The sequence below is a fragment of the Poecilia reticulata genome, chromosome 2 (assembly GCF_904066995.2).
Source record: "Poecilia reticulata chromosome 2, P_reticulata-male-v2, whole genome shotgun sequence".
NCBI classification, from domain to species: Eukaryota; Metazoa; Chordata; class Actinopteri; order Cyprinodontiformes; family Poeciliidae; genus Poecilia; species Poecilia reticulata.
In genome coordinates this window covers 5,562,241-5,576,542 of record NC_088831.1, presented here as the reverse complement: position 1 = coordinate 5,576,542, position 14,302 = coordinate 5,562,241, and the positions used below count along the sequence as shown (strand labels likewise).

Here is a 14,302-nt window from a genome sequence, read left to right as displayed (position 1 = left end):
CACACACACACACACACACACACACACACACACACACACACACACACACACACAGCCTACAGTCAGCTTCCATCAGATCTGAACCCAACATGCCCTCTGAAACCCACACAACCCGGACAGAACTCCAGTAATATTCTTGCTTTTAGGCAACAACAACAGAAAAAAAACCATCCAGCGCTTCCAAAAATAACCTTCGGTCACCAAGGCTGCACTGACCAGGAAATGTTTCAGCAAGGCACGCATGGAGGAGCTCGGTGTCAGGCCAGCCTGGTTCTCTCACCTTGGTAGAGAAGTGAGAACGCAGATGGTGAATTATTCCAGAGATTCTCGTAAAGCCTCAAGAGTCCAAGTGACACGGAGGTCATGTGAACTGGAAGGACAATTAGCGTAAAAAGAAAGTTCAAACATGCTCAGAAGGATTAGAAAAGGGCTTAAAGAAAATAACATTTTCTGCAGCCGATTAATCCGCTTTGAGAAAATTGCCCCCAGAGTCTGAACTGGCCAACGAAACCGAGATCTCTGAGCTCCAAACTAAAACATGTTCACATCCATCCACCGTTTTCCATTTTGTCCTGTTCCACCCACCAACTTCATAATTTTTTATATATAATAACCAACACCAAGTAGTTATTAGGCGGCAGGAAAATTACACGAGATCGTAAACAGGTTTTGTCGATGCAGATCTGAAAAGTGCGGGGTGTTTATATATACACAGTGGAAACACATTTTGCTGCAGTTAGACATTTTCTGCCTTTCTTTGCTAAACAGCTCAAACTCAGATTGGATGAAGAGTTCACGTGAGCATATATTTTTAAGTTTGTCACAAATTTTCAACTGGACTTGACTTTGGACTTTGACTAGGCCGTCCTATTACATTAACTTGCTTTGATCCAAACCGGGACTGATCTTCCAGAATTGTGTTTTATTAACCTCCAGTCATCTTCCCATTAACTCTGACTCACTTCCACAGCATGATGCTGCCTCTACCAAGTCTAATTTTAAATCAAAGGCTTATATTTAGACACATCTGTCGTTCTGCTTTAAACCTCTCAATAACTTTATCCCTAACTTGTCTGCCGCTGTTTCTTGGTCACTAATGCTCGTATCCAAGCAAAAGAGGCTAAAAACAAAATGCTAACAGTTTTGAAATCCACAGTTTGTTGCTGTTATATGGGAAGACGCATAAGAAACAGGATGTGTCTTTGTACAGAAATAGAAGCATTCCTGATGGTCCAGCTCTCTGCCTCGTTATGAGCCCCATTTACCACCAACCTCGAACTAATCACACACCTTTCATTTCCCCCTCGCCTTAGCTGCTTAAACGCTCCACCACCGGGTTGCTTGGCCTATTGCAGGGCGTCCCATTACTCAGCATATTGCATCCCATTGCCACGGGGGGCAAAGAAGCTGTGAATGCCAATTATTCCATGTGTGTACTCGTCGGCAGACTGTTCCTGTGAATTTTCTGAAAGAAAATAAAGTTATTAACTGATAACGGCGTGGCAGCCGGAGGATGAGCGGCGGTCGTTTCCACACGATAAAAAACAAGCGCGTCGTGAAGTCGCGCACTGGAGTAGAACTCCCAGGTCGCGCCGTAGTTTTGCCAGAGTTGTCGGAGGAAGTCATCAAACAGGAGCGTTTGACGCCGACACGTCAGCCGGGAATATTTCCATTATGAGTTAGTCATTAAAGCCGGCGCGCGTTTTCCGCCGACAGAATACCCGAAAGGTTCCCACGGTGGAGCCGTTTGAGCGCGGCGCCTCGTCGACAGCGTTCTGTTCATCTGCGAGTGCAGAACGGAGGATGCCATTTTATTTCTCCTGCATGGAATCCCACAGGGCCGCCGCCGCTGCCAGACAGGCTGGCGGCGCTCGGTGTTATCCGTGTTGCATCCCACACACGCCGATCACCTGGTGTCACACCTGACAAGTGTCTTGCAGAAGCCGCATAGTGGATGACCTTTGAAGAAAGCCAATCAATATGTTTTTCCTTCAATTGCTTTCTTCTTCAAAGAGGGAATAAAAAGTTTTCAGACGCAACAGGAAAAAAAAAAAAAAAATGCCCGCCTCTTTTTTGCTTTCCTCATTTGTGGGCTTCTGTGAAAAAGAGCTGCCAGGCGCTAATGATTTCAGATAATTACGTTCACCGCTGCACGCGCGTAAGTGGTGACACACAGGGGCCACCACGAACACAAGTCTTTGTTGGCCTTATGTAATAATATTCATCTTATTATTCAAACTGATACATGTTAAAACAGCCCAACCAATACAGGGCCTTCAGGGAAGCATTTGAATGATTATACAGCAACAGCCTTAGTCAATGCACAGGAATGAGTAAACAACACTCCTTCAAATGTTTGGTTTAATTTCACAGAGAAAAAAAAAGTGTGATACAGTAAATTGCTGATATCGCTATATATTTCAATAGCAATCCTTATCCTAATGGATATAATTCGCAACAAGCAGCGGTCAAAGGGAGCTAATTTGTTTGCTTAGCATTTTTGCTAACTTTGAAAATGTTTACCACAGTTAGCTTCCCCTATAGGCATTTTTCCTGATAAACTCTACAGCGCTAATTTACATGGCTGTTTTGTAAACTTTCACTTCAATAAGTTTAACACTCCAAAGACTTGTTTCGTCAGACACAATCATGCAGGCAGGTGTTGAATTACAAATTTAATCTAGATATGATATAAAATGTGTCACTGACGCATTGTGGCTATCAACATGGTTAAATTTAGCATTGGCTTCCACTAAAAACTATGTTGGTTTAGCACTTTAGTATTAGTAGAACTAATATTTATGATTAGTGCTTTAGGGTTAGCGCAACTAACTTCAGAGTTGGTTATATCAGGTGTCTCGACGACAGCAGAACAAATTAAACAGCCCAATGAAACTATTAGTGGTTCCCAAACTTTTTCTCCTGGACCCCCCCAGTGGTTTCCAAACTATTTCTGGCTTACAAATAGCTGTCTGGTTGAACGATGCGTGTGAGCGAAGGGGGGGTGGATTCTTAGACTCCCTGTTATGCTCAGCCCCAGGGAATCAACTTTTTTGGGGGCAAAATGAATCATAGCTGAACATTGAGAACACCAGTAGCCTACAAGCTACTTGTTAACAAGCTTAAGGTGCTGTATTGATATTAGCTAGTCATCCTTTAGTTAACTTTACCTGCATCCAACAGCTTTACTCAACTCAGTCTGTTAGTTTGGGGGAAAAACTGTGAAAAGTTCTTTGTGTTTTGCTGGTTTGCTGCCATGATTCTAACACACACCTGCGTAGCTGCACAGCAGCAGCAGCAGGTCTCCTTCACTGCCGCACAGGTGTAAACCCAGCGTCGTAGCACTCATGTTGCGTTTAATATGAGCGCTAGGCGGCTCGGAAAAACAGGTTACGACATGTTAACAACGGATTAAACAGTTTTAACTGCTGATAAAAGTGACAGAGGACATAAATATGGGAAGTGCAGAAGCCCCTACTGTATCAAATTGACAGAGGAATAACAGAGTTGCCCATTGTAAGGTAAAAACCCAGCGCATACAGCGATCATGTTTTTTTTTTTCATTAAGATGGCTTCCGGGCGCCCCACAGTTTGGGAACCTCTGCGTTAGTCGATGCATCAATATGTGAAGGAAAAAACTTCCAAATCAAGAAGGGATTATAAGGAGGAGAGTTTTTAACAACCAGAAGTTTTTGGTGACGAGTCATCCTGGAGGATCCTCGGTTCCATCAAACTTCAGCTACAGTTTGTTGGACGATCTTAAAAAAGGTGAAAACAAGTTATAAAGCTCAAGAGTTTTTAGGCTGAATCACTGGAGCTGGTGGTCTTCACCTTTATAAGAAAGAACTTAATGGATAATAGAGTTAAGTGATTAAGTTTGTGAGTATTTATCCTGAGTAATTAAAGTTTGTGAGAAAACTTTTATTCTGATCTCTTGTAGGCGTAGTCAGACGTTATCCTGAACAGTATGGCTGATATTGCTTTAAATATTATTTAACTTCCCAGCCACGTTGTGCTGTTTTAATTTTTATCCAAAACCTTCAGTTTGGTTTAATGTTCAAGATGCGTTGAAAGTGCTGCTCACAAAACATTGTCTTGATTTATATGAGTTATTCTGTTTAGAGGTTGAATATTTGACCATCAGGTCAGCCATCAGTAGATTCTAACCATGTGATCAGATAATTGGTCACAGGGAAGAGGATTCATTTTTTATCAGAATATTGATTATTGGTGGCTTTCTACTTGTGTGTGTGCTGGGTTAATTGTTTTTACAGAAAGAGGCCAATCAGCATAAGGTTTGTTTTAAGGTTTGGCTGGTTAAAAGTAACTAATGGATTATGTTGTCATCACACCACAGCTAATCTACAGAAGAATGGCCTAAAACATAATACGAATAACAGCGGTTCACTCAACCCAAACCTTAATGTGACTGATATAGTAAACGAAAACCCAAACTAGCATGAACATTCAAGCTTTAAATAATTACACTTGACCTTACCATAACACTTTGTCACTCTGTTTTGTGAGAAACTCGCCGACAGATTCTCCTGTAAGCCATAACTCGTCTGATGAAAGATTAAAAAAATAAATAAAAAAAACGTTATTCCTGACTAATGCAACTTAATGGCACAAAATGGGCAGAAAAAGTGTGATTCATGTAGTTTGGAGGAAAATGTCACATCCTTCCATTCTGCTGTGAAACAGCGTATTTTTTGCAGAACCTCAAGTACCTTGTAAAAATGATTTTTGTCATTCATGATGTATTTCATTCAGATTTTATGTGATAGACGAGCACAAAAGGCCATAAATGTGATAGTAATTGTAATACAAAACCCAGTATTTTCACTTTACAACATTGTGTTGCTGTCACATAAAATCCCAGTGAACGACATAAAGGTTTGTGGTTGTAACAAGGTGTGTGAATACTTTGCACTGTCGCTGTAATTGCTGAGAGGCATTTTCCAGCTCATAGTTGGACAGACTTTGATTTAATCACAGGATGGAGTCTGCCTGATTTGTCCACCACCTGCACAGACAGCAGGAATGCTTCCAGAGGCAAGAGGAAGGTTTGGCGGCACTCGCTGTGAAGAGCGCAGCTGCTGGAGAGAGCGGCCGCCGTAATTAGATGCTTTCGCTCCTACGGAGAAATCAAATGTATATTAACTTCCAGGTTACGTGCATTGAAAGTGTGCGGAACAAATCAGACGTAAAATCGTATGAAACAGGTTTATTTAATCTCAAGTAATGGAAAAAGAACGAAAAAGCACTCAAAAACAGTAAGATCTGTTCTCAGTATATACTTCTCCAGCTCTCTTTGTTCAAGTAATAGAAAATGCCGCCGTTTGCAGCCTGCTCACAGCACTGCCAGATACAAAATACTCCACTGCACACATCAGAGGTTAACATTCACCTGGGAATGCTAGCAGCCATGTTCTCTCTCTGATCTGATACTCTTTAAATCTTTTAGAAAACAAAACGTCTGTGCAAAACATTGATGTTCTCTCATAAACACTATTGCGTTCAACATTGACTCATCACATTGTAGATCCACAATAGTTCTCACAATGACTGCTGTAGTATCAGATATCCAGAAAAACACCTTGATCAGAAAATACAACAAATACATGAAGAACATTCAAAAGTCAGGGCTTGCGACTAAGCCGAGCAGAGCGTCTGTCAGCTTTTCTCTCATCTGCACTCCTGGTAATTGGGGACAGTCTGTGCCTTGTATAAATGCTAAACACATGTTTATGCTTCCCCGTCATGTAAAAATCCCTCCACTGCTGGCGTGGACATGGGATCCGCACGTTCCTCTCTTGGCCCCTGCTTGAAGTTGGTGCGAACAGGATAATCCAGAGGAGTTTGCTTTGGTCTTGCACAGGAAAGCACAACAAAGCCCCCGAAAGCATCTCTGGAGGACGGATCAGTCTGCTAACATTTCAGGTGTTTCTTGCTGGTCATGTCGTTCCAGATGCGGTGCATCTCTTCCGGGGAGATCTGGTGGACGGTGACCACCCGGCGGTAGCGGCAGAGACTGTATGCCATCTTCCAGTGGTTGAAGCCGCTGTTCTGGAAAGGGTGGATGCCTAACTTGCGGAGACACACGCCAACGTACACGTCCTCCAGGTGCAGCAGCCTGGTGTGTAAGGAGGTCTTGTATATGAGCTCGGCTACGTCTGCTGAGAAGACGTATCCTGTGCCAGAGCAGAACGGTGGGTACTTGCTTTCTGGGTAGAGATCCCTTGGCATGTACCACTTGCTGCGCATGTCTCTGATTGGCCCACCGTTGATGACATAGCCTGTAAAATACCTCCGCCTTGGCTTGGTGGTGGGCTTAAGGAGGTTATAGATGAGGTTCTCCATGTTGACAAAAATGTCGCTGTCTGTTTTGAGAACGTATTGAGACTTAGGGCAGAATGTGGCCACCCAGCGCATGCCCATCAGCGTTTTAAGCGTCAGGTTGTGGTACGAGTCGATAAAATCCTCCACGACTATGTCATGAAATATCTGACTCTCCTGCTCCACCATCTGGTTGAGGACGGTGTCTATGCTCCGGCCCAATAGGAAGAGCGTGACCACGCGCACATCCGGAAACGTTGTCTCGTCGCCCCACGTCTCCCTGATGGCCTGGCGGGCATTGAACTCCTTGTGGGTGGTGCTGATCAGGATGACGAGGAAAGGTGGCTCGGCCTCGCACTTCTTGGCCTCGTTGATGAGGTAGCCAAAGTCGTGCGGGTTGAGCGAGCGCGTGCGGATGTTGCTGAACGTGGAGTTCTTGCTCACTTTGGGGGCCTTGCGCATCGGGATAGAAACTTGGCCCACGTAGGAAGAGGAAGGGCGGGAGCCGCTCAGGTACCACAGAGCGCTGGCCCAGCATACCACCGTCAGCAAGTACAGGCAGGAGACCTTAGAAGGCATCACTGTTCCCTGGGCTGGCATTATCAGCAGTGGCGGTAGTGTTGGAAAAGTTGATGCCACCCCTCCATGGGTAGTGCTAGAGCCGGCGGCGCAGCGTCTGGCTGCCTCCACAACACCGCTGACATTAATTTCAGATAATGGGTCCTCTACCGTCTACTGCTGGTGTTGTGATTGAGAAGGAGTACTAAGGAGACGCCTTAAATCCGTAGCTTCACAGACTCCCATTGCAGCTCGGAGAAAGGTCCTCAGTTCTCTGTTGTTGCATCTGGCAAAACAAAAAGGGAAAGACAAATCAAAGCCATGTAATAAAACAGCAGCAAGATCAGCATGTTAACCAGTGGAACAGATTTTATATTCCGGACGAGGCATTTATAGTGGCACAGCACATTTTTTTCCTCCCCATTTCATTACAGCCTATAAAATCAGCAGCTGTGCAGGCTTATCCTGTCACTGTGATGAGAGCACTGTAGTTTGAAGAAAGAGAATATCGGAAGGAACACTGGGGCCCGCTCTGTCTTCAGTCCCACCACTCTCTGTTTGCAAATGCTGTTTATCTCGCTCTTATCCCCCTCGGACCGAGGCAGCGGCTGACAAATCAGAGCCACAGCAGCAACAGAGAGGAGGAGGAAGAGACGGATGGAGGCCGAGGTGAAACGGTCTCACGAGAACAGATTAATATCCACTTCCTCGTCTCACTCTCCCACCTCTTCACTCTGTCTCCTCTCGCCTCATGTAGACTTTACATATTATTTTGTGAGCTGCACAGAACCTCGTTGCTAACCAAACACCTACAGTGTCTGACAGTTCATGCTCACACCATAAACTTTTCTACATTTTGTCATATAATAAAACCTCAATGTATGCAACAGCATTTCTTGTCAAATGCAACAAGAAAATAAAACCAAGTGCCTCGAAAGAAGAAGGTTGAAGTAAAAAAACTTGTTCTCAAGTATATTACAATGTAAAACAATAATCAGTAAGTACACATATGTATTTATATATGTATATATGGTGCAGTTCAGTCTCGGGCCTAATACTGGTCCTGGTGGTACCCCGCAAGTTATGTTCAACAATGGTGATCAAATTGTACAAACTGTCAATATAACATTTCAACTTCAGGCTGTACTTCTACAGCAATGCATTGTGGGTACAGACTAATCATTTCCTGCATGGATGGAAAAGTTGAGAGGAAACGGAACATCTTTACACCCTTCAAAATAAGAGCGACGTCCAAGTATTTGAAGAGTTCTTAACAGTTGACAAAACGTCAACACAGATGCCAAACTTTGTTCAACTTAATGTTTAACAAAACTGTCAAGTAAATTAGCATTTTAGAATTTATCTGGAAAAATGGAGAAGCTAGGTGAGCTAAATAAAAAAAATGAGTTCCGCTATTATTGCATTAGCCGATTAATAAGTATGCCAATTATTCTAAAAGCAACAAGTTGCTGCGTGTGTATGAATTCTCATGGAGACAAACGCAGCTCTGGTGGTGGCAGTATCATCCTGGGTTGATGCTACCCAAGCAGAGACAGGGAAGCCGGTCAGAACTGAACAGAGGTGATTTAGGAGGATCACCCGCTGAAAATATTTATTACATTTGAGTGGATTTGGGTATCAGCTGATGTCTGTTTGCTGTCAGAACGTCAAAGTAAATGAAATCCCATCTTTTCAAAGACTCTTATTCGCTCCAGATATGATGTAATCGCCTGTGATGTGACAGCAGCTCTGCATACCACAAGCAACGATAAAAAAAAAAAAAAGAAAATCAGATTAGAGATAGCACAATCTACTAAGATGCCTCTGGTGCTCTGTTCTAAGATAGTCGGGCTGGAGATGCGAGCGGCTCGTTCCTTTATCAAGCCGTGGATTCTGTTGTGTCTTGCGGGACCGCGATTGGTCTTTTCATCAAGGCGTTCGGTCCTCCTCCCTCCACTATCTCTTCCCTCTCCCTCTGAAGCAGATTCATCAATCTCATGGTCCAGTAGAAGCCATCTCATCACGTCTGCTTTCCCACACCCCCTCCCTCGGCGTGCCCTCAATCACACCCTCCGTCTCCACTTCACTGAATGCTTGATCCATCTTTATATGTCTCGCTGCCTTCCTCCCCCGCCTCTCCTCAGCCTTTTATTGTTTTTGTCTAGTTTTAGGCCTCCTACACCATCATCTTCCTTTGCTCACATCACTTGAAACTCTATTTACCCTCTCTGCCATGCTCTAATTTTTCTTCTTCTAGGGAGGAGTCAGCAATCCTTTTTTTTCTTATTTTTTCTAACTTCTTGACAGCTCCTACTTGCTACCTAAGCTTCTTTAAAAAAAAAAAAACTCGACAAATTATCATATTCACCCTATATTGTCGACCTTACTCCCAATCTTCCTGTTAGAGCATCACCTTGCTTTGCCTCAGGGAAGGTTTATTGGATTCATAAACCCGCAAAAGTACTTTACACTCACTTTTCCAGCAAACGGAACAAGCAATATCCTCCAGAGTGATGCAGCTCGCGGGATTCTGAGACTCCGTTTCCACGAGAAGCAAATTGAAAGATGGATGTACAGTTTCATGCTGCTCTGTGACTTTGAAATGCATTAGCAGTCGACAGATGACCTCTTTGTTACGTGTTTTACTTTTATGATATTCTACCAGGCGAAACGGTTTTCCAACTTTGTGCATCTTAAAGTAGGGATGTGGTGTGAGTTTACTGCATAAATTCCCAGAGAAAAATCTAAGATTCAAAAAGCATTTCGCTTGGTTATGAATAACTATCCAGTGTCCAAGGCAAATATTGATGAAATTAGTCATTTAGATCAAAATTACCAAGCTGTGGCACATCTGATTATCAGGAAATAGCCCAGTAGTTCACAGTCTCTGTTATTGCCTAAGTAGTGTTAGGTTTTAAGAATGAAAGCTAGTAAAATTACTAAAACATAAAAAAACAAAACAAAAAAATGAACAACAAAAAAAGAACTGAGCCAATCACTAATAACATAGTGACATATTGAAACAACAGCTCAGTAACAGTGAATGTTTAAAACCAGGTTTATGGTTAGAGATTTGGAGACGAGCCAAATTAACTTTAGTATGTAAATTAATGACACTAGTATGTGTTCAAACAACCAGTTCATGTTACCGAGCAGAAGTGAGGATATAAAAAAAAGTTAATATAATTTCAATAATCTTTAGGACAACTGATTTTTAATGTATTAACTATCCACATTTGAGCATAGCATTGGTCCAATTGATGTCCAGATTGACCCTCTAATTTATTGTTAACTTTGTCATGTTTCTTATTTTTGTTTTCTGGTTCATTTTAGGAGGTAATTGTTTGGATCTTTCACACTTTCCAGATTTGTAAAAGCCAAGTATAATTTTACTTTCACTTCAGCACAGCGTACTACGTGACAAAATATAGAAGAAAAAAAAATATCAAGGGCTTTGAGTAGTTTAGCACGGTGCTGCATATAGAGAAATAAAAGACTAGCAAGGTTACATGGTGACTAAGTGCTACTTTTATATAGCTCCATAATGAACGCCTTGCTCATAAAACCAAGCTAATAGTTAAAAACCACCTCGCTGCAGCGTAAACATACATTAGCATGAAAATGAAGCAGAAAGAAATTACAGTTATTTTCAACAGCCAGTCGCAAAACTCTGTACTGGCAGCGGGAACTGTTGTCATGACAGCACGACGACGAGCCACAGGAGAACCGAGTGAAAGAAAATGATGAGAAGTAAAGCAGGCTTTGTACCATATGCTGGTGTTAAGTGCTTGGGTGTGTTGAATCCCCCTCCCCCCCCCCTTCAGATGGGAAAGGATTTTAGGCCTGAATTGAGCTTTTCTGCACTAGTTATTGCTCCATTACTCCTCACGTTATGATCGTCTGCGTGTGGCAGAAAAGTCAGCTGGTAAAACAGAATACTAAATTCAGTGCAGTAATGAAACATTCATGCACTTCTCGAATGTTAGCCCTTTCGAGTGATTTTTTTTTAACAGTTAAAACTAAAAAGAAAAAGCCTAACTTGTGTAATCTGGTACTAAATTTATTTAAAGACTCTCACAAGTAATTGGGGAACCATTTTTTTATGCCTGATTGTAGCAGACGGGGGAAATTTCATTCTCATTGCAGGCTTATTTTAACAGCATACCAGTTTAGAACCTCAGAGCTGTGGAACAGCAACTATAAAAAGTCAAGATCATAACTTAACATCTGTCCAGACCTTGTAGTCGGTCGTATCTTTGGAATTCACTCATTTTGACCATGAGGAACTCAGTTAGGACACTTAGTCTACATGCTGCTCCGCATCCTCTCTGGATGTCCTGGTGCAGAACTAAAAACCTAAAATATTAATAACGATTAAAGCTGCAGCAGAAGGCTGCTCTGAAACTGACCTGATGACAGGAATCCCTCGGAGATGTCCTACTTTTTAGCTTCGAAAGTTAGTTGACGCTCTTTTTGTCTCTGCATTAGTTGTTTTTTTTTTTTTATGTGACTTTATCACATTTGTAACGTTAGAGCTGCAAACTTGACTGTATTTTACTGAGACCTTCAGCAATAAAAAAAACAAAAACAAATGTCTTTCTTCCAGTCAATTCCATAAAGGCCTTCAATTCATGCAAAATATAAGTTAGCCTGAAATACGTTAATCACAGGTCTTCAATTTTGTCATGTCAGGATGATTTAATCTTGTATATGTAGATTATTTTTCTTTTTTTCAAAAATCAGACAAAAGTTTGAAACATTTTTGCGTTTTATGACTCGAGGTGGTTGAGGCTACCGCTAACTAGCTGCTAATAAGCCTTTGCTAGCTAGATTTTTGTTTTTAAAGTCTATCATGGGTAAGTATGAATTTATCACCGGTTTATTTATCAGCATTGTTTATTTCCAGGAGCCACAAACAGACTCTAGAATGTTCCCCTATACTTATAGTTTTTTCAGTCTTAAATTTCATTCAAGGTGGAACTAAAAAGGTTTTTAAAAAGTCTTAAATTTGACCTGTTAAAGACCATATATCCTTTTTCTTCCACTTCTTGGTGTGTGTTGGTCTGTCAGATAAAATTCCCATGAGACATTTTAACATTTGCGGTTAACCAAACAAATCATTAATAAATTAAACAGAAATAAATACTTAAGCAAATCACTGAGTGCTGGTCCCTGAATCAGCTCCTAGTGCTCAGAGAATTGTTACACAAGCTGTGGAAAGAAACTCTGCCTCCAGATCTAAAGACTTAAACACCCTAGAAATCTATTAGAAGTTTACGACACAAACATTATTCCACTGGGAGATCCTAAAACACTCGTAATGTTTTTAAGAACACAAACTTCTCCAACTGTGAGACTTAAGATCTGTGAGAGCATGGAGAGAAAATATAAAACATACTATGTGTCCATGTCACAGGACATTCATCAGACAAGCTGCAGCATAAAAGGAAGTTTAACTGATTTAACTTCTGGGAAATGAGTCACTGCTTTAACTTATGTAGTCTGAGTTACATTTTTATTAAAATTTCTAGCACTTGTCTTGTAGGAAGAAAATTCTAGGTTCAAATTATGTTTTGGGGTTTGCATTAGAGATGCACCACTTCAATATTAATATCTGTGTTGGTTCCAACATTTAATTTTTTTTTTCAGATTGGGCAATTGTGACATTAATGGGCAGATCTATTCAGTCTATTTCTATGTTTTGTGTTATGAGCGATAACATGCTGAATTTTACATATTTAAAACTCCTATTTGCACTTTATGAACCATTTGAAATGTGATTTGTTCCTGTTTATTTTTGATATGTTTGATCAAGCTAGTAAGCCTATTTGATTCTTTATTTTACATTGGCTGATCTACTCCTAATTGCAGATTGAACAAATTAAAGTTGTTGTTCATGTTTCACTAAGCCTGTGAAGCCATTGGGGTATTTATGTGTGTGGATTCAGCTGATACTAAACCTCAGATATTGGTATCGGTATCGGAAGTGTAAAAAGTGGATCGGTGCGTCCCCAGTTTACAAGAATGGCCGTTTACCACAATCAGAATTATTTTTGCACAGTGCTTTATGATCTGATGAGTAAAAAGTGTGCTAATATGACTCAGACAGTCAAATAGATGTGATGCTGCGTTTCTCCTGGGGTGAGAGAGGAATCAGCTGCATCATCTTTGCAATCAGTGACCTCCATGCTACGGTTCAAAAAGCTGGAAGGCCAGAGAGAAGTGGGAGTTGTGGTCTCGTTTAATGTTGCGCCCGATAATTGATTGCAGTCATTAGTGGCGCGTGGTGTGACCTTGCTGGCAGGAAGGGGGGAGGGGGAGAGTCTGGAGCGTGAGTCAGCGAGGGAGCCGGTCAGAGAGGGAAAACAAAGAGGTCGGTGTAATAGAGTGCACTGCGTGGCGCGTGTGTTTGAGGCGAAGGGACGGGGGCCGACGCATCTGAAGGTAAATAAATCATACTCTGATGTCGGCGCTGACATCTTACATCCTCGCTGCCTGCTTCCATATTACAGATCTAACGACTGGCGGGGGAAAAAATAGCGAGCCGCCTCCATCAATTCTGCTTTTTCATGACTGCTGATTTAAGGAACGTTGTCAAAAATGTTCAGTTCTTTACAGTACTGTATAATGATGTGGTAATAGTATCTGAAAGTGAGGCATGACCTGCAAATATCACTCACTGGCAAAAATATAAGTGAGTGGATAATACATACAGAGGAAAAAAACAAAAAAAAAACAACAACTCCAGAGAGTGGAGTGGGTATTGTATTAGAATGAGTGTGTACGCTTTATGATTACAGAGCGAGCAGGTCGCCTGAGGGGACGAACTCAAACACTTTCCCTTCAAAACCAAACAGACTTAAAGGTCTGAAGGCTGTGAGATGTGAGGAATGGACCGCTGTCTTTGTATATTTGGGTTTTCTGCACTGGCCACACTTTTCTAAACCCATAAAATCAACTGTTGGAATTTCATGTACAAAACTATTTTATTTAGATTTTCATATATCAAAAAAATTATGCAAGTTGTGTAGTGAAATATTTTTATAAGATATCAGCAACTTTTTACAGTGTACTAAACTGTTCAAGTTAAATTCTAAATATTAGTTAACATTATTTGAGTTATTTATGTAAAGTTATTGTAAATGAGTTTTGAATTGACTTAAACATGCGCACTATAAAAATCAGTTTTTGGTTCATACTTAAAAGCCATTAAACATTTAAAATGTTCAACGAGTTCTAGATAAAGAATTTAGCATTGCACTGTTAGCATGTTCAGCATCCAGCAGAGAAGTAAGGCTAAAACATTTATGGCATGCATTTAAATACAAATATTTCCTTAGCAAAAGTGGAAAACTCATAAATGGTTGGGAAAATTTTATGTCGGAACAAATGACCAGATTTAGCT

General features: G+C 41.3%; 1 protein-coding gene across 3 annotated transcripts in view; it reads right to left on the bottom strand.

The window, feature by feature from the left end:
* Positions 1 to 5,212: 5,212 nt before the first annotated feature.
* The window catches only part of LOC103474330 (beta-1,3-galactosyltransferase 1-like), a 122,393-nt gene continuing 113,303 nt past the window's right edge, over positions 5,213 to 14,302 (bottom strand). For all 3 annotated transcript variants that reach the window (XM_017303782.2, XM_008425198.3, XM_017303783.2), the window contains one exon: positions 5,213 to 7,183. In XM_017303782.2, coding sequence (XP_017159271.1) covers positions 5,932 to 6,939 — 1,008 coding nt within the window. In that variant the 5' untranslated portion in view covers positions 6,940 to 7,183 and the 3' untranslated portion in view covers positions 5,213 to 5,931. The remainder of the gene's footprint in view (positions 7,184 to 14,302) is intronic.